Source organism: Aegilops tauschii, chromosome 2, assembly GCF_002575655.3.
Source record: "Aegilops tauschii subsp. strangulata cultivar AL8/78 chromosome 2, Aet v6.0, whole genome shotgun sequence".
Taxonomy (NCBI): domain Eukaryota; kingdom Viridiplantae; phylum Streptophyta; class Magnoliopsida; order Poales; family Poaceae; genus Aegilops; species Aegilops tauschii.
The window spans coordinates 616,623,641-616,651,358 of NC_053036.3; the positions used below are offsets into that span (position 1 = coordinate 616,623,641).

Below are 27,718 nucleotides of genomic sequence, written 5' to 3' on the forward strand. Positions count from 1 at the left end.
TAAAAGATATAGCCAGTCAAAGTTCTGTTTTTAAATAAAACAGAAAAAGGAAAACGCTTCGATACAGAATACGCTTTCGGGGAAGGGGATACGCACTCGAAGATATACGCTTCCACTTAAGCCAGCACGGGTGGCGCGGGGGTCACTAACAGTGGGTCCAGGGGGCCCACTGGTCAGGTTTGACTAGTCCCCCTCTCCCTCCTCTCTCTCTGCCCGAACGGAGGCGGGACTCCGGCGATCGCCGTCGACGAATGGCACCTCCCCACGGGTATCTGAAGGCGGGGATGGACCTTCCAGACCGGGGCGGTCCTCTCGGTGATCGTTGGGTCGACGGTGGTGGGAGGAGTCGCCGGCGGCGAGCTCCGCGGCGGAGGGGGCTACGGGAGTGAAGGGGGTTTTGGGCTCCGGTGGTTTCCGATCGAGGCTGAGGCGCTGGGCAGCTCCGGAAGAACAAGGGGAAGCGGTTGGTGGCGTTGGATGGGCGGGGGATTGTCTGGTTGCGACGAATGGCACCGGAAGGCCGCGCGGCCGAACCGGCCGGAGTTTGGGGAGATGGCCTCTTCCGGTCAATCCACGGCTAGGGGAGCACTAGGGGGAGGCCTGAGGTCGCCTGAGCGCTCGGAAGGGCTCGGGGTCTCCTTTTATAGGCGTTCGAGGCTGGTCCCACGGCGGCCGTGGATAAGAACGCCGGCGACCGTCGCTCTGTAGCCGCAGGGCGACATGGCGGCGACGAGCGCGTGCTGACGGGCTCCAGGATAAGCTCGAGCTGTTCACAGGGGCAGCTGGCGCGCGCGGGTGGCTTGGGCGGCGCCGTCCATGGCAGGAGCTCACTGCCGACGCCGGCGTGCCGCCAAAGGCTCTGACGGCGACGCTGTAGGGCGCCAGGGGCGGCTTGGAGGGTTCTGGCGAGTGGGTGAGGGTAGTGCGCGGCTCTGCAGGCGAGCTAGGGCCAGGGGCGGGACGCGGCGAGGGCGGCAGTGCGACGCGGCGACTCGGTGCGCGCGCGTGCAAAACGTGCGCTCTGGGCGCGCCCAGAGCACGCACGGGATGTGCTCGACGAAATGCCAGGGCAGCCTAGAGTGCGAGAGTGAGGCTGGCAATTAACAGGACTAGGATAGGGATAGCTAGGAGCTTAGTGGACAAGGTTGCTGGGTCAGTGGATCAAATCCATAATGCAAACTAGAAAACATGCCAAAACTGTCCATGAACACAAGGTGTTCGACATAATGCTAAGTGCATTTAGGCAACTCTTGGAGTGGCCAAAATCTCCAGATCAGGGTCTCTCTAGATGTAGGTGATGATGGCAAGATCATTTGGGCAAAACCAGAAACTTGCTAGTGCAAGTTTTGCAAAACTACAGTTTTGGGCAGAAAGAAAAAGGTCTCATTGCATGCACTTAAAATCCTCCAATGGGTCCACTCTCCTGGACTTAAGGGTTTTGCAGGGAGGGCTACAAGCAGGAAAACGTTCATTGGCACTAGAGTAAAATAAAATAGGGTTGCAGTACAAATCACCAAACTGGACCAGAATGAAAAAGAAGTTGATTCACTCAATTTTTTTCAAAGAACATCACTGGGTTTTTGCATGAAGTTGAATTACATGCATCTCCTGACATCTCCAAACACTTGGAAGAATTTTTAAAGGAATATTTAAAGAGGTTGTAGTGCAAAGATACCTACTGGACCAGATTTGAAAAGTTGATGTAGAGCTCAAAATCTCCAATAACCAAAAGATATTTTTGCATAAAAGTGATGTGGAAACATCACATGACATCCCCAAATTTTGGTGAAATTTTTATATGCAATAATCAAATGGTTGCAGTGCAACAGAGACTCCAAGTTCATGAAAAATCATTTTAAAAGAATAAAGCTCAGGGAAAAGCAAATCTTGCAATTAAATCCACTGATAAAGAATTGTTTCATAGAGAGAACATACAAGTCCAATAATACTTTTGGAAAGTTTCTACTTGAGGTAAAAACCCACAATATCAAAAGGGTAAATCTAGACAAATGGAAAAGTTCAATTTCCTGGCAAAATTTTAATTTATAAAACAAGGTCAAAATTTTGGGGTGCCACAACACTACCCCCCTTAAGAAAAATCTCGTCCTCGAGATTTGTTAAAAGCTGTTTTGAACAAACATTGCTCTTACCAAAAGAAATCATTCTACTGTGCAAAAAAAAATGTGGCTACAGTGAGAGGGCAATTAGTGGTGTAAAACCACAGTGTGGTATACTGGCGCTGCGTGGAAAAATCCAAGGTTTGGGGGGAAAACGAGATGTTTCTACGTGGAAACAGTAATTTAGAATAAATTCTAAATTACTAAAATACGCTGGTCGCACCCGAGAGCACAGTGCTCTCTCTGGCTGACAGGTGGACCCGGGGCCCGCTGTCGGCCTCTTCTTCTACCTCTCGCTCTCTCTTCTCTCTCGCGTGCTCTCCGGCGCTTCCTCTACCGGCGACGCCTAGCGCGTAGGGCATCTAGGCCGTACTGCGGTAGTGCGCGGCGTGCTAGCTGCCGGTGTAGCGTGCACTCACCTCGCGGGCCAGTGCACTATCGGCACTGCTCGCGGACTTACCTCCGAACACCGGCAATCGAGCGACGAGTGGCGCTGGTGGACCTCGCCCACCGTACACCGATCTCGAGCTATAAAGTGATCGCGGTGCTCCTCTCTTCTTCCTCACACCTGGCCTCGCTTCTACTTCTCCTTCCTTCTCCTCCACTGCTGTTAGCAGGAGTTCGAGACGAGGCTCTAATGGCGGAGGCGATGCCGGACTGGTATGTGGTCCTGGTGTGTGGAGGTTTGGCGGCGCTGCTGGGGTTCTCCGTGCTCCTGTGCGCGATGATCCTGGTTGATCGTCGTGATGCTGCCGCTCGAGTGTTAGCTCTTCGCGGTGGCGGCGATCACGAGGATTAGGTGCGGCATCGAGCGCTAACTGTTGTCGGTGTGCTGGGGCAACTCGCGCCCGAATGATTATTCACAAATCTCTCTTGCTGAGACTGTGGTGTCCTCGAGCGTGGTCAGTTAGGCGCAAAATGTGTACGAGGATTTGTAATTAGTGCACGAGGTCGAGTGGTTGTGGTTGTGAGTCTGCTGTTATGGTGCTGCGCGAATAAAAATCTATGCCGTGAAGATATATACGCTGCAGCAACTCGGGGAAAGAAATCTCATTACAAAATTTATCGTGAGTGAAAAAAAATAGTTAAATCAAAATTAACAGCAGTAAAACTGCTCACATAATTGAAACCAAAAATCGGATCCGTCGCACACATTTTTGGATACCACGCACAAGTTACAACACATAAATAAATACTGGGATAATAAACACAGCGGTGATGTCTACAGAGAGAACGGCAAAAGGACAGGGTCTTGAGAAAACGTCTCTGGTACAGGGGCACACTCCTCTTCTATCGGGGGAAGCGGGTTGACCAGTCGATGAACGCGTCTCTCCTGGTCAGGCCTCAGTGGTCTGCCAATAGCGATCCGAGGATTTAAATCAGCGAGGCTCTGGAGATAACCCATTACCCGCTGAGTCAACCGCTCCTGAGCGATAACGTACTGGGCAAGGTTGGCCAGTACTGGATCTCTCTCAATTCGTCCACCGGGAAAAGATGCTACTTCTCCGGGTGCTGCACGACTCGGAAAATAATAATATCCTCGTTCGCTGGCATAGGTTACCGCGAATCGAAGACGAGCGAGTGCTTCGTACGCAGCAGCTTCTATGGCCATATGTGGAGTCAGCATGGATTTTCCCACGAAGGAAACCTCTGTTGGGTCTTGGTTTGTGTTTGAGGGAGGGATGTGCACCACTGCCCAATATTTCGAGGTGGAAGGGGTGATCCTCGATTTGAGCAACTCGTACTGGGGTGGATGGATGGCACTCATGGTACTGCAGGTAAAGTCCCACAATAATTTAACAAAAGTACCCGGGGTTGCGTCTGGGGTTCTTAGATAAATACTGGGGGTCGGCATGGCAAAGAAATGGCTGTGAGTGTTGTGCACAAGGTGAGGGGTACTTGGCAAGGTCACGAGGTGGCCTTTTATATAGCATTGGTGTGGGTTATAAATCAGGGTGAAGGGTAACTGGTTGTCGATCCTGTTCTTGGGTCAAAGCCACAGATATACATATCACATAAATGTGACGCATTACTGTGGGTGCCGTCGAGGTTGGTCTTGGTAGCTGCGCCCGGAAATTAAAAGATGCATCTGTACGCTGACGTACATATGCATAGCTACTACTCCAAAAAAAATAGGGGCGCACAAGCAGACAGCATTTAATAATAGCGATACAGGACCACACAGTTACAAGGCATAGGAAAACTAAGGCTCGATACTACTCAAGCGACTTAGTCTACTTCGTTAATGTCCAAGTGGGCTGGTCTGGTGGACGCCGGGGTTTCTCCACGGGTTTCACCGTCGGGATTTGCTGGTCGAGGTTGAGGGGCTGCAGGGTCGGGGTAGTGGTGATGACCATCGTGGGGGTTGCTGGCCACAATCCCGTTGAAACGGGTTCCCAAAAGGCGATGAAGCGCTTCTGGGGACACCAAAGCACTCTGGTTGATGGCTGGGGCAGACCTCAAGGGATCGATTGGGTGTCCGAACAGCACGACTGGGTTGTCGGCGTCGGGCTCCACTTCTCCTCTCGCCGGGGCTCGGCGAACCAGTTCTCCACGAGCTGCGATCAGATCAAGGGTGATTTGATCGAACAGTTGCTCTAGTGCGCTTACATAGCGCACCAGATGCAATAGTGCAGGATCTGATTCGTGATCTCCATTGGCAACCTGGGGCGGCCTACCATACCCATCACGACTGGGGTAGTAGTAGAACGAGCGACAGTTAACTCTGGGCGACAAGTGCCGGAGTTGAACTATAGCTTCTCGAGCTGCCAGTTGGACGGCTTGTGGCTCAAAGGAAGTTGTCCTTCCAGTGAACCTGTAGGGGCGTTCTGGCGATAGACCCCTACCATAGATGTGTACAGTGGCCCAGAATTGACGGCTCTCACCGTACATGGGTCCTTGGTACACAACATATTCAGGGGGCTCTTCTAATGCATAGGCACGGCGGGTGAGGTTTGCGAGCACGGTCACAAAACCTCCAAGGTTGGTTGCTGTGGTCTCATTGTGAACAATGGGGCCAGGCATTGTGGCTCGGTTTGGGAAAGAGGCTGTGCTGGGTTGAGGCTAGCGTGCCCTTTTTACAGGAAAAGGGGATGGAGTCTTCCTTCGCACGCTTGCGAATGAGACGTGTTAGGTGTTGGTCACTGGCGCGCGATCGACGGGCTAGGCTGATAGGTTGGGCACCGTCCGCCGAAAGGCGTCGGGTCACTGTGGGGCTATCTTACGCGAGAAGCTTGGCCGGGGTTAGGTTAAGGCCTGGTGGTTTGGTTAACCTAGGTTTATTGACCTGGCTAAGATAGGATTAGCCAATGGTCAGCCTGGCTCTGATACCAAGTCTGTCAGGACCGGCTTTTCGGGATATTAATTTCCCAGAAAACGGCCTTTGTGCTCACCAGCCCCAGGATTACTGTTAGCTGATGAGGCACCAACTTGATACAAGGATTCCAAGCAAAGTACAAAATATGTAGTACAAGACCATTGTGGCCTAGGAGTACAACACTTGGTTTCTAGTGGTTGATGGCGGAAGCGGTTTGTGGTTCATCTGCGTCTATGGGACTCCATTTCCCACAGGAACAGCTGACCAGGATAACTCCTATCTTCGCGAGGCTGCTATCGTCATTGCGTAGGTTCCGGGGCTGTCATCGCAATGCTCTCTCCACGCAAGAAATCTGGCCAAGACAATAGCCAGGGACAAGCCAGTGAGTACGTTTGAATGTACTCGCAAACATTATGAACACGGGTATAATATAACAAGGGATAATCATACTCCGAAATATTTTTTGATGATAACGTCCGTCACGAAATAAACGAAATCCGTGATGCACGCATGCAGGTAAAATATGAACATGCAATACGGGAGTAGAAGTAGAATGCACTGATCGAGTGTCTGAAATGACTCCCCGAAAGGGTGCAAATAATTAAATGACAAGCATGCCGCAGTCGGGCGTCTGAGCGACACCACATAAAGGGCTTATAAGGAATAATTAAATAACAAGCATGCCTCAGTCGGGCGTCTGAGCGACACCACATAAAGGGCTTATAAAGAATAATTTAAACAACAAGCATGCCGCAGTCGGGCGTCTGAGCGACACCACATAAAGGGCTTATAAGGAATAATTAAATAACAAGCATGCCGCAGTCGGGCGTCTGAGCGACACCACAGAGAGGGCTTATATAAGAATAATCACAGTGAATATCCAGGAGGTAGAACCGTCCCGGGGATACTCAATAATTCAAATAAGGTAAATGGTTAGTCCATAATAATAATAAACATAATCCTCATATGTCACGGGTCATAAACAATATTTAGTCTAGCCGTTTCTCCATCCGAAGACCGTTACTATGTTCCATCTCAGACTGAAGTCCTTACCCATGAACATGGCTATCCGAATGGATATAACCTCTGCAGAGGTTGTACTCTTTACCCACGAGTACCGGATTTATTTAGTCCATCGGGACTAATTCCTCCTACGGCCTTTTAATTGAAAACACGCCTGACCTGCACACACCAGCTTAACTTACCGGTGTCTGGAATCACCCACGACACCTGTCAAGCAAAACTCTAAGTGGGGAGGCTACAACCTCGACGTAGCATAGGATCAAATTTATATCCCGCGCTCTAAGGGGTGCCCCCCTCTCGGTCCCAACCGGAAACACCCATGCCCCCGGACCAGGTGGCATGCCTACCGGATGCATTCGGTATCTTCCACCATGGCCTCTCTGTACAGTGTGTGCTTTGGTAAGGGGTTGACAACTTACTGAACCATACCCTACCCGCGGCAGGGACAAGTGGTAGTACAAAACAAGTAGGGGAAATTACCAATCAAGACTCGACCTACGGCCGACTCAGGAGGTCCAAGTATTCCCCATAAGACAAATATATTGCCATTAACAGATAAAGTCACCACCCATCAAACCTCACCATGCCATACCGGACACACTCGTCTCGACGAGGAACTAGGGACAAACTCGTGTCTACCCAAGACAGCGACCTTCCCGGCTTCCTTCCGGTATGCATGAAAAGCTCACGAGGATGACTACTATCATCAGCATGACCATTACTACCAGCAAAGAATCTCCATTGAGCATTCATGCAAATGATTTTATCGTCACATAAAAAAAATATAATGTATGCTCCAAGTCAAGTGGTGTTGTAACCGTATCAAAACACCACACAAAAATATTATGCCAATGTTCAGAATGCTTGCCTTCAAGGGTATGCAAAGGGTGCACTTTTTGAAAGTTTTCTTCTCTCTCCATTTCCTATTTTGAAAAAATATTCAAATAACAAAATATTACAAAAACAGTACAAAAAGTTGTCTCAAATATTTTTGAAATAAATCTTAAAATAAACTAGATGAAATTTGAGGGAGGTAGGAAAAGGAATCAACTCATTTGGAGTTTTATTTTAAAAGATATAGCCAGTCAAAGTTCTGTTTTTAAATAAAACAGAAAAAGGAAAACGCTTCGATACAGAATACGCTTTCGGGGAAGGGGATACGCACTCGAAGATATACGCTTCCACTTAAGCCAGCGCGGGTGGCGCGGGGGTCACTGACAGTGGGTCCAGGGGGCCCACTGGTCAGGTTTGACTAGTCCCCCTCTCCCTCCTCTCTCTCTGCCCGAGCGGAGGCGGGACTCCGGCGATCGCCGTCGATGAACGGCAGCTCCCCACGGGTATCTAAAGGCGGGGATGGACCTGCCAGACTGGGGCGGTCCTCTCGGTGGTCGTTGGGTCGACGGTGGTGGGAGGAGTCGCCGGCGGCGAGCTCCGCGGTGGAGGGGGCTACAGGAGTGAAGGGGGTTTTGGGCTCCGGTGGTTTCCGATCGAGGCTGAGGCGCTGGTCAGCGCCGCAAGAACAAGGGGAAGCGGTTGGTGGCGTTGGATGGGCTGGGGATTGTCTGGTTGCGACGAATGGCACCGGAAGGCCGCGGCGGCCGAACCGGCCGGAGTTTGGGAGATGGCCTCTTCCGGTCAATCCACGGCTAGGGGAGCACTAGGGGGGAGGCCTGAGGTCGCCTGAGCGCTCGGAGGGGCTCGGGGTCTCCTTTTATAGGCGTTCGAGGCTGGTCCCGCGGCGGCCGTGGATAAGAACGCCGGCGACCGTCGCTCTGTAGCCGCAGGGCGACGTGGCGGCGACGAGCACGTGCCGACGGGCTCCAGGATAAGCTCGAGCTGTTCACAGGGGCAGCTGGCGCGCGCGGGTGGCTTGGGCGGGGCCGTCCATGGCAGGAGCTCACTGCCGACGCCGGCGTGCCGCCAAAGGCTCTGACGGCGGTGCTGTAGGGCGCCAGGGGCGGCTTGGAGGGTTCTGGCGAGTGGGCGAGGGTAGTGCGCGGCTCTGCAGGCGAGCTAGGGCCAGGGGCGGGACGCGGCGAGGGCGGCAGTGCGACGCGGCGACTCGGTGCGCGCGCGTGCAAAACATGCGCTCTGGGCGCGCCCAGAGCACGCACGGGATGTGCTCGACGAAATGCCAGGGCAGCCTAGAGTGCGAGAGTGAGGCTGGCAATTAACAGGACTAGGATAGGGATAGCTAGGAGCTTAGTGGACAAGGTTGCTGGGTCAGTGGATCAAATCCATAATGCAAACTAGAAAACATGCCAAAACTGTCCATGAACACAAGGTGTTCGACATAATGCTAAGTGCGTTTAGGCAACTCTTGGAGTGGCCAAAATCTCCAGATCAGGGTCTCTCTAGATGTAGGTGATGATGGCAAGATCATTTGGGCAAAACCAGAAACTTGCTAGTGCAAGTTTTGCAAAACTACAGTTTTGGGCAGAAAGAAAAAGGTCTCATTGCATGCACTTAAAATCCTCCAATGGGTCCACTCTCCTGGACTTAAGGGTTTTGCAGGGAGGGCTACAAGCAGGAAAAAGTTCATGGGCACTAGAGTAAAATAAAATAGGGTTGCAGTACAAATCACCAAACTGGACCAGAATGAAAAAGAGGTTGATTCACTCAATTTTTTTCAAAGAACATCACTGGGTTTTTGCATGAAGTTGAATTACATGCATCTCCTGACATCTCCAAACACTTGGAAGAATTTTTAAAGGAATATTTAAAGAGGTTGTAGTGCAAAGATACCTACTGGACCAGATTTGAAAAGTTGATGTAGAGCTCAAAATCTCCAATAACCAAAAGATATTTTTGCATAAAAGTGATGTGGAAACATCACATGACATCCCCAAATTTTGGTGAATTTTTTAAATGCATTAATCAAATGGTTGCAGTGCAACAGAGACTCCAAGTTCATGAAAAATCATTTTAAAAGAATAAAGCTCAGGGAAAAGCAAATCTTGCAATTAAATCCACTGATAAAGAATTGTTTCATAGAGAGAACATACAAGTCCAATAATACTTTTGGAAAGTTTCTACTTGAGGTAAAAACCCACAATATCAAAAGGGTAAATCTAGACAAATGGAAAAGTTCAATTTCCTGGCAATATTTTAATTTATAAAACAAGGTCAAAATTTTGGGGTGTCACACCCGGCGGAGATCATCATCGGGCACATCGTCTGGTTCCTCTTGATCTTCAGCAGCTTCCACCGTTGCAGCATCACCGTATTCAGGGGGCACATAGTTGTCATCGTCCTCTTCTTCTTCGCGGTCTTCCATCATAACCCCTATTTCTCCATGCTTGGTCCAAACATTATAATGTGGCATGAAACCCTTATAAGGCAGGTGGGTGTGCAGGGTTTTCGAGTCAGAGTAAGACCTCGTATTCCCACAGCTAGGGCATGGACAACACATAAAACCATTCTGCTTGTTTGCCTCGGCCACTTCAAGAAACTTATGCACGCCCTTAATGTACTCGGATGTGTGTTTGTCACCGTACATCCATTGCCGGTTCATCTGCGTGCATTATATATAATTATGTGTGTCAAAAGTAAGAAAATTAGACAAGTATCTATGTAAAGTAAGATTTTTTTTCAGAAAGAAGATAAGAACAAGAGGCTCACCACGGTGGTCCCGGCGACGAGATCGGCGCGGGCGATCGACGGCGGTGAAGACGGGGACGGGGCATGACGGACCGCTAATATAAACCTAGACAAATCTCGGGAAAAATGGAGCTCGGAGGTCGAGCTTCGAGAGGAGAAAGCTTAACTAGTGTGGCTCGAGCATTTCATCGAACACCTCATGTGCATAGGAGGTGAGCTAGAGCACCCAATGCCCTCCCCCTCGCCGGCCAGCAAAAAACAGAGCAGTGCTCTGCTCGCCAGAGATGGGGTACATATAGGAAACTCATTTGTCCCGGTTCGTGGATGGAACCGAGACTAAAGGCCTTCCTTTTGTCCCCGTTCCTGCCGCGAACCGGGACCAATGGTTGTGGGCCAGGAGCGAGGCCCATTGGTCCCGGTTCGTGCCAAGAACCGGGACAAATGGGCCCAGACGAACCGGGACCAATGCCCACGAGGCCCCGGCCGGCCCCCTGGGCTCTCGAACCGGGACAAATGCCTCCATTGGTCCCGGTTCGTGCCAGAACCAGGACTAATGGGCTGGTCAGGCCCGAACGAAAGCCCCTTTTTCTACTAGTGATTCGATACAAGAGATGAACTAGGGTTTTGAGAGGAGATGGTGCTGGTGAAGATGTTGATGGAGATTGACCTCCTCCCGATGAGAGGATCATTAGTGATGACGATGACGATGATTTCCCCCTCCCGGAGGGAAGTTTCCCTGGCAGAACAGCTCCGCCGGAGCCCTAGATTGGTTCCGCTAAGTTTCCGCCTCGTGGCGGCGGAGTTTCTTCTCGAAAGCTTGCTTATGATTTTTTCTAGGGTAAAAGACCTCATATAGAAGAAGATGGGCACCGGAAGCCTGCCAGGGGGCCCACGAGGCAGGGGGAGTTCCCAGGGGGTAGGGCGCGCCCCCCACCCTCGTGGACGGTGGGTGGACCCCCTCTGGTACTTTCTCCGCTCAGTATTTTTTATTAATTCCAAAAATGACTTCCGTGAAGTTTCAGGACTTTTGGAGTTGTGCAGAATAGGTCTCTAATATTTGCTCCTTTCTAGCCCAGAATTCCAGCTGCCGGCATTCTCCCTCTTCATGTAAACCTTGTAAAATAAGAGAGAGTAGGCATAAGTATTGTGACATACTCCCTCCGTTCCTTAATGTAAGGTGTATTAGTTTTTCAAAAAGTCAACCATTGTCTATGTTTGACCAACTTTGTAGCAAAATCTATAAAGATTTACAATATTGAATATATAAAATATAAAAATACATTTCATGGTGAATCTAGTGATAATGATTTGGTATTCTAGACATTGATATTTTTATCTAAAAACTTGGTCAAAGTTAGAGAAATTTGACTTTTTGAAAAAATAATACACCTTATATTTAGGAACGGAGGGAGTAATGTGTAATAACAGCCCATAATGCAATAAATATCGATATAAAAGCATGATGCAAAATGGACGTATCAGGATGCTATGTTTAATGAGTATGATATGTTTGAAGATTTATTTGCTGGAAATAATGCTTGTCCTAAGCTTGGGGATGCTTTGCTTAATGAATATGATCCTTTGATTTCTTCTACTTTCGATAAGAAAATTTATTACGATGATAGCATGCCTCCTATTTATGATGATTACATTGATAAAAGTGGGTTTGGAAGAGTGTCAACTCTAGGCAGTAGTGATCCCACTATTTTGGAGAGTGTTGAATCTTATTACAATGTTGATGAAAGTGGATTTGGAGAGGTCATGACTTTATTTAGTGATACATCCACTATTTTGGAAGAGGTTTCAATTGACTATGAAAATAAAGTTGCTATCTATGATGATTATTATGATGACGTGTATGCCATAAAGAGTAATAAGTCCATAGGTAGATATGGTGGACACTCATGGCAAGACTGGGTTTAAGGATATTTGGAAGCACAAGTAGTATCTCTACTTGGTGCAAGGAATTTGGCTAGCATCGGGGAGAAAGGCAAGCTCAACATGTTGGATGATCCATGACAATATACTTTATTTCGGTTATAAGAAAACATAACCCATTATGTTGTCTTCCTTGTCCAACATCAACTCTTTAGCATCTCATATTTTAATGAGTGCTCACAATCATAAAAGATGTCCAATATAGTATATCTATATGTGAAAACCTCTCTTTATTTATTACTTCCTATTAATTGCAACGATGACCAAAATTGTGTTTGTCAACTCTCAACAACTTTTATTTATCATACTCTTTATATGTGAAGTCATCACTCTCCATAAGATCAATATGATCTCTTTTTTTCTTTTTATTCTTTCTCTTTCTTTTATTTTCTCACGGTCATAGCAAGGTAATCAAGCCCTTCACTCAAAACTAATCTTCTACTTGATACCACATTGTCACATCCCTAGTTCTGGTATGACCTAAGCTAGCTTTCATGTGAGCATCATGTTTAAATTTCAAATGAATTTGAATTGAGGTTAGTTGAAACCCTCAGAAATCATTTCAAAAATAATCAACATTAAAACCTCATCAAAGAACTCCAAGAAAATGTTCATGTTTTCCTCTGAAAATATTGGCAAGAGGTAGAATTCAAACCAATATTTTTGGAAGCTCAGGGATATTTATTTTGGGACTTTGAAATTAAAACAATATGTATTTGAGTTTTGGATTATATTCATTTTATATAGAATATAATTCAAAAGGCCCTAAAATTATTTATGTGCCTTTGGAGAAGTCCATAGTGGCTACATAAAAATATTCAGAAGGTTTTTGCCCTTTTATGAATTTCTTTTGAACTTGAATCAGTGGCAAATGAATAAATAAAAATAAAATAAAACAAAAAAGTAAAGCAGAGCAGAAACTTACCTGGCATTACCTGGCCTGGCCCAGCTGTGGCCGAACACTGTAGAGGGCCCAGCCCACCTCCCCACCTCGTCGTCTTCCTCGCGCCTTCTGGCATAGTGCGTGGCGCGCGCACAGCCGAGCGGCAACCACCTCCTGCTAGCCACGCAGCCGCTTCCACCCTTGTCCTGATCTGCTCCAGAGACGCCCCGCGGCCCACTGCTCCTCTTCTCTCTCTCCCTGGACCTCTTCCCCCTCCCCTGGCTCTCCTTCCAGTGCAGCCGTCGCCGCCGTCCACTGCCACTGCGACCACCGACCACCCCTCGCCCCACGACCGCGTGCAAATGCTCCGCCCCGCAGTCTTCGTTGTCCACGCTGATCCACGCGACCCGGAGAGCCTTGCACCGCCGTCCCCGACTCCTTCTTCAACTTTCGGCTACCGGCGAAGAACCCGAGCTCGCCGACGAACCAGAGCCTCCCCGAGCACGCTAAGAGCATCTCTAGTAGTACCCCTACACCCCCAAATCTGTAAAAATAACTGCTTTTTTACAGTTTGGACAGAAATAAATGCGTAGACTAGACCCCTTTAACCCTTAGACCCTCAAATTTTTTTAGAGGCCCAACCCGGAAACACATCTCCAACCTATAGAAGTGAGGGCTTGGGAGGAAAACAGGGGTCGACCCCCAAATCGTAGCAACGACGCGCGGGAGGGAAGTTTCATCCTCCCCAACCTCCGCGCCGCCGCCGCCGCGCGGATCCGACCGCCCGCCCGCCGCCCGCCGCCGTCCCCGCCGTCCCGCCGGCGCCTCACGCCTCGGCCGCGTCCATCCCCGGCCCCGGACGGCCGCGCCTCCTCCTCTCCGCACGGATCGCCGCCCCTGCCCGCCCTCCGCCCCGCCGCGGTCTTCCCCGACGCCGGCCGCCGCGCGTCCTCCCCGCCGCGGTCTTCCCCGGCCTCCGCCCCGCCGCGTCCATCCCCGGCCCTGGACGGCCGCGCCTCCTCCTCTCCGCGCGGATCGCCGCCCCTGCCCGCCCTCCGCCCCGCCGCGGTCTTCCCCGACGCCGGCCGCCGTGCGTCCTCCCCGCCGCGGTCTTCCCTGGCCTCCGCCCCGCCGCGCCCTCCCCAACCCACCTCTGCCGCGCCCCCTGCCCGCCTCGGCCTCGCCCGAAGGTATGTTTATTTTTTTCTTTTTTCTTTTTTGTTTCATTTTCTTTATTGTTTCAATTTGTAGCACTAAATATTGAATGCTTTTTGTAGATGGAGATGAACAACGATGACGTTGCCATTGACTCGTTTTCCGATTCGTCGGTTTGGTCGTCATCTGACGATTCGGACATTGACGAGTTGTTGCAAGACGACGGCGTCGAGATGATGAGCCTCCTCGTCGACATGCAAGCGATTGAAGACCGCGCGAAGCTGATGGATCAGAGGAGAGGGTCGAAGATGGGGCGAGTCACCATCTATCGGAACCGCGCTCTTGGGCACGAGCATTTGATGCAAGACTACTTCGACGAGGTACCTACATACCCTCCTCGCCTCTTCCGCAGAAGGTACCGAATGCGCCGTAGTCTTTTTGTGAAGATTGTCACCGATTGTGAAGAGGCCTCCCATTATTTCAAGCGTCGTAGATCCGCCGCCGGTATCATGGGGTTTAGTGCATACCAAAAGATATCGGCGGCAATGCGGGTACTCGCCTATGGTGTACCCGCGGACTATACCGACGAGTATCTTCGCATTGGACAAGATACAACCACAGAGTCCGTCCGTAGGTTTGTAAAGTTGGTTATCAAGTTGTATGGTGAGAAGTATCTTTGAGCACCAAACGAGGAAGATACAAAGAGACTGATGGAAATCAATGAAAAAAGGGGATGGCCGGGGATGCTAGGTAGTCTTGATTGCATGCATTGGACATGGAAAAATTGCCCAAAGGCATGGCACGGCATGTATTGTGGTAAAAGCCGTGATGCTACCATTGTGCTTGAGGCCGTGGCATCGGAGGACACATGGATTTGGCATGCATTTTTTGGTTTGCCGGGAACACTCAATGATATCAATGTCCTCAAAAGATCTTCTTTGTTCAAAAGATTAATTTCTGGGGATGCTCCAGCTTGCAACTACAAAATCATGGACAATGAGTACTCAATGGGATACTATCTAAACGATGGCATCTATCCCGAATGGGCAACTCTTGTGAAGTCCATCAAGGAGAAAAATGGGGTGCCCTTAACAAGAAAAGAGGCTCATTTCACCAAGGCACAAGAGGCAGCCCGCAAGGATATTGAGAGAGCTTTCGGTGTTTTGCAAGCAAGGTTTGCCATAGTTCGGGGTCCAGCTCGGTTTTGGGACAAAAAAACCTTGGTGAACATCATGAAATGTTGTGTGATTCTACACAACATGATCCTAGAGGATGAGAGAGGGTTAAACCTCCCTTGTTTCTATGACAATGTTGGTACCCGTGTGCAACCGGAAAGAAACCCTTCTCGCATACACGCTTTTCTTCAAGCACATCGTGAGATTGAGGATGCAACCACTCATGGTCGGCTCCGGGATGATCTAGTAGAGCACCACTGGCAGTTGGATGGGCAGTGCCGTGGCGCATGATCTATCTTTCTTCTATTTGTTTCGAACAATTTATTGTTGTATGATCCAACATTGTTGTAATAATTTGAATGATTATTGTTTTATGTGCTTCAATGTACTATTCGGTGTTGTAATAATAAGTACAATGATTATTGTTTTATGTGAAATGTGATGATATTTGTGATATGTGAAATGGTAATATGTGATGAAAGTTGTGATATGTCGTATGGCAGTTTTAAAGGTTGGGGTTGAGGCAAATACTAGAACCCTCAAACCCAACCCTTAAAATGGAATATTCTGTTTTAAGGGTTGCATTTGAGGGTTCTAGTATTTGCCCCTGTTTTTCAACCCGTAAATTTGCACAAAAAGTGCCATTCCCAACCCTTAAAACTGCTATAAGGGTTTGAGGGTACTACTAGAGATGCTCTAAGCACGGCTACGACATCTTTGTGAGGTAGCGGTTCTTTCCCCTCTGTTTTTACTCTAGATTCATCGCCATAGCATTCGAATCCATGAAGACCGAATGCTCACCGCCACCCAGCTCGTCGCAGGCGATGCTATGGCGACCTTCTGGACCGGTGTGTATATCAATGCACTCGTGAGCACGCGTAGGTTCTGTAGGTACCAAGGGTCGGACGTTTACGCGACCTGACAAGTTTTTCCGTCGAACCCGAACTTCGGCCGCCGCAAACTTCATCGCCGGCCATGATTCGGGCCACCCCAGCTCCTCCCGTTTGCTCCACCAGATGCGCGAGAACCACAGCTAACTATAGCCGCAAACCACGCGTAGAATGGTGCCCTGTAGCGAGCGCACGGTGAACCTCCGCCGTCGGCTGCGGTCGTCGCCGGTTAACCTCCGGTGATGATGACGTGGCACTGTCATTAGCAGCCAATCCCTCTAATTAGCCACCCCACCACCACTGACAGCGGGCCCTACTGCAGGGTCAAACCCAGTCAGCGCAGGTTTTGACCGGGATTAATCCCTGTCACTGACGTGTGGGCCCCACACGTCGGGTTTGACCTGGGTCAACCAAGTTGACCTGTTGACGCAGTGTTGTCATCATGCTGATGCACTAAAGCTTTTCTGGCGTTTTAAAATAATCAGGAAATTCCAAAAAATTGCTTAAACTTCAAAAAATCACAGAAAATCAACCGTAACTCCAAATGAAATAATTTATATATGAAAAATGATCAGAAAAATCCAAAGAATCTGTTTGTGTCATTTCCATGCATGTTTGAGAAACTTAAGCCTGCTGATCAGGTCAAATCAATTAAATGGCATTTGAATAATCACATATGGAGTTTGAATTTGAATCTTGTATTCAAACCAACTCCATTTAAATTGTTGCTCGTTGCATTGGCTCAAAACACAGCATATTGCCATGTCATAACCATGCACCATATTGTTGCATTGCATTGATTGTGTTCTCTCTTGTTTGCCAGTGTTGTTCCCTCTCGGTGGACGTTGTTCCGACTTTGTGATCGTTGACACCGATGAAGAGCTATAATATCTTCAGAAGTGCCAGGCAAGCAAAACCCCCTTGATCACTCCAATACAATCCCACTCTCTCCCTTTTGCTCTCTTTTACTGCATTAGGACAACAGCGATTCAATTGTTACATGCTGCGGTAGTTGAACCCCTTTCCTCTGCATGACCTATCATTGCCACAGTAAATAGATGAAACCCACTAGCATGAGTAGGAGTTGTTTCAGCCCTGATGTGCCTACTCATTCATGTTTGTTTGTCATGCCTGCTATTGCTTAGAGTTGTGTCAGGTCTGATTCATCAGGGATGAATTGGAAGTTGTGAACATGTCCTACTGTTGAGAGCTAAGTGTGTGAACACGATTTGGTAAAGGTAGCGGTGAGAGGCCATGTAGGAGTACATGGTGGGTTGTCTCATTGAAACCATCCTCAGGAACTGATTTCTGTGTTTGTGATCCATGAACAGTCACTACCGCACATTGGGCTCCGGGCACTCCAAGCTCTCTCGACTTATTAATCGCCTCGATCTCTGTCCAGGAGTTGCAACTAGTTTCTAGTGTTTGTAGGATATGTGTTGGGGGCCGTGCGTAGCGCTGACCCTAGGGGTGGGCTATGATGCAGTAGAGACACGAGGCACGGTGTACCGAGATGCCCGTTTAGTGCCTCGGGAACCCTCCTCTCATCGTTTGGGGCCGTGAGCGAAACCCCGGCCGGATCTCCTCGCGGATGGAACCCGAATAGGCGATAAACCTGGACTAGAGACTTGTGTGGTTAGTCAGGTCGTGGCCGACTCCCTCGCCAGGCTTCCGCTTGAAGGTTGCTAAGATACACGACGTGTACATGGTGGTAAGTGGCGAGAGCGTGTGTGAAGAAGTACACTCCTGCAGGGTTATAAATGATCTATTCGAATAGCCGCGTCCGCGGTAAAGGACTTCTGGGTTGCCTGTATAGTTCATAGACAAGTGAAAGTGGATACTCTAAAATGCGCAAGATAAGCGTGAGTGCTATGGATGGCGTTCTCGTAGGGAGACGGGAGCGGATCCATAGTGGTGTATTGATATGGTGAATATGTGGACTCGTGTGCGCCACCTCAAAAGAGTTACTTGCAGTCGTAGTTTAGGATAGCCACTGAGTAAAAGCTGGCTTGCTGCAGTTAAACTCCGCCACCCCCTTTGTTGATACTGATGCATATGTAGCTAGTTCTGATGTAAGTCTTGCTGGGTACATTTGTACTCATGTTTGCTTAATTTATGTTTTTGCAGAGAGACTTCAGTCTCACTAGTAGTTCCGCATGGACTTCAACGTTTAGCTTGTTACCTCAGCTACTATCTTGTGCCCTCGGCAAGGTCTTGTAGCTAGCCAGGCTCCTCAGCCTTTTTATTTGTAGTTGTCTGTACTCAGACAAGTTAAGCTTCTGCATGCGCTTATTGATTGTATGACTTGAATGCTGGGTCATCAGACCCATGTTTGTAATATCTGGCTCCTCGGAGCCTAATGAATAAATACTTTGAGTCGTAGAGTTTTGTTGTGATGCCATGTTGTATTTGCACATATCGAGCATATTGTGTGTATGTTATTGAAATGCTTGGTATGTGTGGGATCCGACAACCTAGTTGTTTATTCTTGGTAGCCTCTCTTACCGGGAAATGTCACCTAGTGCTTCCACTGAGCCATGGTAGCTTGCTACTGCTCCGGAACACTTAGGCTGACCGGCATGTGTCCTTCTTCGTTCCTGTGTCTGTCCCTTCGGGGAAATGTCACACATTGTTCCTTTAAGTCCTTGTAGCTTGCTACGACTTGGGTTCATACGTTGTTGTTCGACACGTTCGTTGTTGGGTCATGTATGCCTGTCCTTGTAAGTTAGCGCCACCTTGGGTTTACGACTAGTCATGTCGGCCCGGGTTCTCTGTCATATGGATGCTAGCGCCACTATCATATACGTGAGCCAAAAGGCGCAAACGGTCCCGGGCCAGGTAAGGTGGCACCCGTGGAAATACCGTGTGTGAGGCCACAAAGTGATATGATGTGTTACATGCTAGATCGGTGTAACCTAGGATCGGGGTCCTGACACACATCATCATCATAGTCATCTAACCAATCCTACTTAGTTGTTCTTAGCACATGATCATGAGTAATTTTAACTAGGACCTACTACCTTATCTTAGGTAAAATAGCATAAAACAAGATAGGCCCTGACTCACCATTATGGAGAATGGAGATTATCCTGTCTCCAATTCTTGCCTTTCACACAATGTTGCTTCCAATTACCTCCTTACGACTGTCCATACATTTTTTCCATTCTTTGATTTTCATGTCTCCACTTCTTTTAGAAATCCGATATGGACAGGTGAGATTCATAGGATGACCTGGCCGTATGTTCAAAACATCAAGGCGACCATTCTGATACATCAGATGAGGCACACAATCGTTCGGAATTTTCTGTTGAAAAACATAGTAATAACTTCGTAGTTAGCAATGTAGTTAAGTTTTAAAAGAATTTATGCAATAGAGGCACGGATGTCGTAATAGTAAAAAATCTTACCATGGCATCTCCATGGATGTTACCGTAGTTCAACACATGCACTAGTGGCACGTATTGACCATAATGTGGAGGAGTTTTATAATAGATATTGTAATTCTCAATATCAGTACAAAATGCGTCCAGATGATTTTTCTCCTGGTAAGTTAACTCAGAGCCATCGGTGTAGTAGGTTCTGTCTACCATCTTCCGCACATTGTTTGAACATTCAAAATAAGCTGTCAATGGAAATAAGCTATCAACTATTTTGAAATGAACAATATAAATTAGTTAATAACTATGTTTGAGAAACTCACATAGCTGTAGAATTGGAAGCATATCAACAAGGACCCAAATGTCCATATTGTCTTGGCCGATGTCAAGATCACCAAGATCCATGGTGACAAGCATACCCTCATAAAAACCATACATCTTGCAAAGTGCTTCCCAATTTTTGCAACCAAAATGGGTTGCACTCTCAGAATTATACAGATTTACTTCAAAATCCATACCATGATGGGTCCTTAGGTGAATTTTCTTTGTTTCAAAATTTTCATGGTCTTCAAAATCCATCCTCTCCAAGACATAGCGTCTTGCATGGCATGAGATAAGCTACTCGAATTGAAAAAGATGAAAATTACACGTTGAAATAGTTGAAGTGATCATGCTTAATTACGAAAAAACACTTGTCGTCGTTGCGTACCGTTTCAACATCGAAGGTCTCTTGGAGCTTAATGTTGATGTGTCGATCTTCGTCCAGGTGAGGCCTGTCGCACAGACCTCGGTCGTCGTTGCACCAGCTGCACTCCCCCGGGAGACTTTCGTTGTCCGATGACGACATTTCCTACGTTCATAATTCAAAGATTAAACTTGTACAATTCAATATATGTACTACAAAGATTAAATTAGATCATTATTATTCATCACGGGTTGACTATCGGTCTGTCAAGTCTTTTTCTTCAAAACTCTCACCTCGCATGGTGTATACATTCGACCGTTGGTGATGGTGGATCCTCCTTTCGTTCCCGGGAGCATTACACCAAAATGTCTAGCACACGGGAACGAAGGAGAAGCGACCCCCACGACAACAGTCGGGATTTTTCGTCCTCTCATATGTGGTGGAGACTCTCACTCACTGATTCCTCTCTGACATTTACGACCGTCGGTGATGGTCGTTACTCCTCCTTCCCCTAGTGCATAACAAAGGTCTAGCACCCGGCGAAGAAGGAGAAACGACCCCCACGACAACAGTCGGGCTTCTTCGTCCTCTCTCATATATGGTGGATACACTCCCTCACTTATTTTTGACCGTCGGTGATGGAGCCTCGACAGACTTAAAGTCAACCAAAATGACGTTTAATTATTTTTCTAGAAAATCCAGGCCACTCGATATTTCCTACATATTCTAGCACAAGTCATGCTAGAATTCACGAAAAAACCCGGCATGACCTTTGCTAAAAAAGGACATATCGAGCGCCTAAAATTTGCCGGAACGGAAATTAATCAACACTCCGGCAAAACATAGGCCACTATAGAAGGTGTAACCTATAAACATGGCCGGCCACTTGGGCAAGCACATATCCTATTTGAGCAACACAAGATATACATGTTTATATCTACATCATATGAGCATTCAAACTTGATGGGGACGACGGAGGGGGTCGGTGACGGAGGGAGTCTCACCTCGAGGTCTGAGGGGGTCGCTGACGAGGATGACGGCGGTGATGATGGAGGGGCTCCTTGATTTCTGCAAAAACAAAAACCCTATAAGCTATCAACTAATCAAATGCATACGCCTTGCATAGTGCTCTCCAATTTGAGCATTCAATAAGCAAAACCAAATCGTAAAATAAATTAGTATTCAAATTAGCATGCATTCAATAAGCAAAACTAAATCATCCCTTTCGTCCCTACATCGTCGAATATTATCACTAATACACCTCGAATAGTATCATACATATAACATCACTAATACAGCTAAAACCGTAGCGAACGACGGGTATCGGCGCGGGCGGTGGACACCCAAAGAGAAGGAACCATCACAGGATCGTAGCTCCAGTGAGATCCCTGAAGAACCTGCCAAGTATTGGAGAACCTGCCCTCCAACGCAACCATGTAGCGACGGACGTGCTCGTCCTCCTCCCTGACACGGTGACGTACCACCTCCGCGGCGTCCTCAAGCCTCCGCACCGTCACTGGCCCACGCGACCGCCACCAAAGAAGGTTCGGGTCAAAGACGGGCTGGCTCCTCACCAAGCTGCGCCCCCCGGAAGGTAGCACCTCCCAGTACCAGCCCGGCGGAGCCCAGTCCCGGACATGGCCCCTCTGATCAGCAGGCCTCCTCCGCCGAGTCGACGACGAGGATGCGGGGTAGGCATCGTCGACGTCGATGCGGGAATAATTGGTTTAACTAAAAAATAAAACTAGTTCTATTAATTTTCTTACTAAAAATAAACAAGTTCTATAGTAAAATTTTAATTAGATCATCAAATCTCAGATACCTAATTTTTCTTACTAAAAATAAACTAGTTTTATTAATTCAACTAGTTCAACTAAGCACTTACTATAAATAAAATAAACTAGTACTTACTAAAAATAAACTAGTTTAACTAGTTCTATTAATTTTATAACTAATTCTATTAAACACTTACTAAAAATAGTGTAAAACCTATATTGAATTTTTTCTATAAACTAAACACCACTGCCCTAAATTAACATCTACTTAATTAGTTACCTAACCTACTTCCCTAACTAAAAAACATATAAGTTAATTAACTAAATTCACCTAAGAATTAACTAAATTCACCTAAGTTACCTAACCTAATGAACTAAATGGAGGGAGGAGGAGTACCTCACGGTGGTGGAGGAGGCCGGCGGGGGTGAGGGCGGCCAGCGGGAGAGCTTCGCGCGGGGGACGACGGTGCGCGGGGGAGGGCGGCGGCAACGACGGCGGAGAGAGGCGAGTGAGTGTGTGAGGGCAGGGGAGTGAGAGAGATCGGTCGAGCGCGAGCCGTTGGGCTGGATAAAGAGCCCATAGTAGTAGCGCTTATATGTAGAAAGCGCTACTGCTACGTCCGGTAGCAGTAGCGCTTCATACATATAAACGCTGCTACTATACCTGGCCTACCGGCAACGGCCTGGCAATTGTAGTAGTAGCGTTTTTTACTAAAACAGCGCTACTGGTAACTGCATAGTAGTAGCTCTTTTTATAAAAAGCGCTACTGATAAGTAGTAGCAGCGCTTTTTTATAAAAAGCGCTACTACTATGCTACTGTCTATAAGCATTTTCCTAGTAGTGGACAGATGTATTAGTGCACGTTAAACATAAAAAAAATTGAAGGCCGTAAGAGGAAGCTATCTCCCGTTCGTCATAAAAAATGCATTGTTCCCTCTCGGAACCACGAGCCTTCTAGCGAGTTGCTCCAGTTTGTGAGGGGTGCATGTCCAAACTTTCGTCAAACAGGCGAATTTTTTTACCACATCATCTTGGTGGCATGACATTAAATGAAGCAAGGTTTCATGTTTTTATGATCATTTTTTATTTTTTTGGAATTAAAATGCCATGGCACTCCATGCATGTGCCCATGCCTTGAGACCAATATTTTTGAAAAATCCTTCTAATTTACTGCACATGGAATTAACTCGCACATAAGTACACAGATATGATTTTTCAAACCGTTATGGTTAGGCGTTGCATGTAGATGTAGTTCAAATTTGAATTACGGTCATCAAATGGCTAGAAAATCACTTAAATGTCTTTAAAAGGTCAAATGACCCCTAGAATTTTCCAAAAATTCACATTACAGTTGTAGTAGTGCATGTTAGACGTAGAAAAAAAAATTGAAGGCCGTAAGAGCAAGCTATCTCCCGTTCGTCATCAAACATGCGTTGTTCCCTCTCGGAACCACGAGCCTTCTAGTGAGTCGCTCCGGTTTGTGAGACGTGTGTGTCCAAACTTTCGTCAAACATGCCAATTTTTTTACCACATCATCATGGTGGCATGACATTACATCAACCAAGTTTTCATGTGTTTCTGATTTTTTTTTGGAATTAAAATGCCATGTCACTCCATGCTTAATTGTGTCATAGCCGTTAGACCAATATGTTTGAAAATTCCTTCCAATTTATAGCACATGGAATTAAATTGCACACAAGTACACAAAATATGAGTTTTCAAACCGTTATGTTTAGCTGTTGCATGCACATGTAGTTCGAATTTCAATTACGGTCATTAAATGGCTAGAAAATCACTTAAGTGTCTTAAAAGGTCAAATGACCCCTAAAATTTTCCAAAATTTGACATGACAGTTGTATTAGTACTACAAAATTTCTCGTTCATTTAAAACACCATCCGTTGCCACTTTACTCCAAATTCGTCTTTCACAGCTAATAAAAAATATCTACAACATCACACACAGTTGTTTTCTAGGAACCGTTTGCGATGAAAATATATGGGTCTATAAGTCTCCCTCCTTAAGCTTCACCGGCTCGTCTGCTCCAGTGCCGGCAACCCCCGAATCCACAAATCCTGATCCCCATTCCCGCACCCCCTTCTTGCAAAGATGACATCGTGGAAACGCTTCGTGAAGGCTCGTACGATGGTCGCGTCCCCCCCGAGTGCCACCGTCTGCGCCGAGAGCGCGGCCACCTATGTCGAGAGTGCCGCCGCATCCACATTGAGCGCAGCCGCTTCCGCCGAGAGGGCGTTTGCGGCAGCCGACAGGGCAGCTGCAGCAGCCGAGACGGCTACAGCTGCTGCTGCGATGGCGGCTGCAAACGCCGAGAGTGCTCGAGCTGCCGTCCGTGCCGCCGATATCGCCCTGGCCCGGGCCGAGGCCATCCACGCCAAGATCGAGGATGCACATGCCAAGATATTCCAAGCCACCTCAGACTCCAGCATGCAACCCATGTCTGAAAAGGCGGCGGTGGCCATGGAGCACCTGCTTCCTCATGAGGTCGCCGAGCGGGAGCTGAAGATGCAGGAGGCGGCGGAGATCGAGGAGCGCCGGGAGGAGGAGTTGCGCGTGGCCGAGGTCGAGGTAGAGAAGAGTCTATCCGTCGAGGAATCGGCAGTGGAGTACCAACGCGAGCTTTGGCGCAACCACTACTATGAGTACTACAACCTTGAGGGCGGCGCCGAGGACGAGGATGAGGACGCGGTCGACTTCAGGAGGGGGGCGCGGAGTCCACCAACAGCGGCATGTCGCCAGGACAAGTCATCAATGTCTCATCTCACACCGGCGATGCATAGGCCGGCGCGGCGGCGGATTTGTTAAAATTATGCGTACTTAGGCTTTGTTTTTAATGCTGGTCTTTTGTTAGAGCAATGTTGAGGTCAACTGGCTCTGTTTAATTACTAAAATTGCTCGATTCAGTAAGTGTGGTCTGTCTGTTGTACACTCTTTTGTGTGCCCAAATTAGCAAGCGATGTTAAATTATGCAATGATGTACCCGAGGAAATTTCCACCAAAATTTGAATTATCAAACTCATCCCATGCGCGTAAAGCATAAGAATCGTTTGCGATGCACACAATCATTCAAAGTGAATGGTCCGGCGGCACCGCGTGTAAAGTTTCCCTCCACATTTCCAAAATTTTGGCCTACCGCCAAAATATCTACCCCACCCCCTTTTCTCCCCGACCACAAGTCACATTTCCCCTGTTTCCTCCTTCCTTCCTTCCTTGCTAAGCTATAGCCGCTTCCTCGCTCTCGCCGTCTCGCATCCTATCGCCGGGGTCACCATGGTCTTCTTGAAAGACCTCTCCAGCGGTTCCTCCTCCGGCGACGACTCCTTCACCACCCGGGTATGCCTCTCTTCTCTCTCTCGGGCTATGACTTGGAATGAAGGATTTTTACCCAGCGGTCGATTTGAGTCATTTCTTCCTCTTGTAGCTCCCTAGGACCATCAGTGGCAACGAATGGAGCGGGGTGGCTGAAGATCTATCTGCTCGTTGTAACCATCAATCTCCATGCGTGAAGCTAGTTGCGTTTGAATCTGTGGACAGTGGGAGGAAGTTTCTAGCATGTGCAGAGAAGGTTAGACCCTCTTTCGTTGTTACAAATCATTTGTTAGATGTGATTCAGACACTGTCACGATCCCAACCCATTCATACCACACCTTCAACCAAACGCGTCCTAAGACAGTGTCACAGTTTGTACCTAGTATCTTAAATTGTAGTCATCTCATCAGCGGTGCCATTAGAAAAATATTTGGCACCGCTTTAGTAGTTTGTGCAGCCAACTTTGGTCCACACATCCGACCAGCCAAGCAGTAAAATACTAAATCTTTATGGCACGAAGGAACTGGGCATCGGAGCAACTACGTGCTCCGGAGTCCGGGTCCCTGATTTTTTCTCTCGCTGCATTGGCTCGCCAGTGCAGGGCACCAATGCAAGATGTAGCAACAGTTGTCTTTACCCCAGTTTTGGCATACATAGTGGACGGCCTTAGTGCTATTAGTTCTATGTTACTAAATTTGTGCATGTACACACCTGTTAGTATCAATTTGCTGTCATCCAAAGTGTCGCTATGTTATTGCAGTTATATTTACCTTCCTCATAAAATGTTCAATTTGTTATTTATTGTACATGAGTAAGAACTTGTAGCGTCGTTGTAGTTAATTATAGCTTCTGATGTTCCAGAATTTGGTTGTTGTCTCATTAGCAATTAATTCATTTGCACATTGATCTTTTTTAGAAGATATAATTAACATGTTTATTCAGTTTTTCAAAATAAGCATTGGTGATTTTCTATGTTGCTATAAACCCATTTCCCCTACAATTGTTACTGATCTAGTTTTAAATATTATAGGATGAACGGAAGTGTTCTTACTTGGAGTGGGTTGATCAAGAGTGGCCACAGTCTTTGAAGATGTGCCTAGCGAAGCTCTGGAGCATGTATGAGGAAGAGAACAGATGTAGGCTTAGAGAAACTGTTGTCAACGCTGAAGAGTATTTGAAGATGCGGGATAAAAAGTTGAAGGTGGAGAATGAGCTCAGATTTTTAAATCAGACTTTGCTAAGATGGTGTTGGCGAAGGAGGAGGCACTTTCCCAGTTGGCCCATGCAAAACAGGTTCTTACTGAACTGAAAGCAGAGGTGGATAAGACGAGCCTGGATGATCTCAATTAGGGAAATGAATATAATGTTCTTATGAAGTTGAACTAGCTATATGTTGTACTGTGTTGTTTTCATGTAGCTACCGTACTGTGATGTTATAATATATTTATGTGCCTGATATGAAATTGGCAAACAGCTGTTCGATATGAAATATGAATTTGCGTAATATTGGGATTATTAATTGTAAACTAATAAACCTGTTAAATGTGTCATGGACCTTTGTAAACGGTTCTAGCAGTAAAAGCGCTTGCGATGGATAACCCAATGCCACACAGTTTTCTTCATCAAATCGTGTGTGATATAGTTGATAAAACCAAACAGTTAACCAAGGCAGACCGTGTGTGATAGTTACACATTTCACACACGAGCCTACACATAAAACTGTGTGGGATGTATGTACGAACGGAAACATTTTCCCTGGATTGACTGTGTGGGATGTACATAAGAACGGAAACGTATTCCTTGGATTGACTGTGTGTGATATACATACGAACGGAAATATTTTTCTAGGATTCACCGTGTGGGATGTACATACCTATGGAAATGATTTTCACGGATTACCGTGTGGGATGTACATACCTACGGAAATGATTGAGTTTCGATGCCTCGCCCGATCGCACACGACCCCAGCTTGTGTCCCAGGAGGGCCTATCCCCGACGATTTCTGGGTCGTGTGGGAGGGACCCCCCTATCGCCCACACTCACTTGGCGACGGTTCCAAATGTCGCCACAGAAAGGGGTTAAAAACCGTTTGTATAGCACCGACGCGCACCAGTGTCCCTCAACGGGAGATGAGGGTGATGGGTTCTCGGAAGTAGACAACTGGCTCGGTTGTCGTAGTTTGTCGACGTAGCGAGCCCATTCGCCGGAGCAATCCCCTTCACCCCTTCGAAGCCGGAGTAGGATATTGAGGGGCGGCCCTGGCATGCAAGATAAGGGCTTTCGATGTGAGCAGCGGCCATCAGTGGGCTTTAGGGTTCAGCGGCGTTTAGTAAGTGTTCTTCCTCCTCCACCTCCCTCTATCAGTGGCTTTTTTAGGTATATGCCCGATTTAGGGTTAGAGTAAGTGGATTCAAATGAATCTTAGGGTTTAGGTTTGGCTTGTGACATGGTAGGAACT

General features: G+C 47.6%; 1 protein-coding gene across 1 annotated transcript; it reads left to right on the forward strand.

The window, feature by feature from the left end:
* The first annotated feature begins 14,154 nt into the window (after positions 1-14,154).
* LOC141041346 (uncharacterized) lies at positions 14,155-14,712 on the forward strand. The gene has a single exon (XM_073507488.1). The coding sequence runs from the start codon at positions 14,155-14,157 to the stop codon at positions 14,710-14,712; it is 558 nt and encodes a 185-aa protein (XP_073363589.1).
* Positions 14,713-27,718: the final 13,006 nt, after the last annotated feature.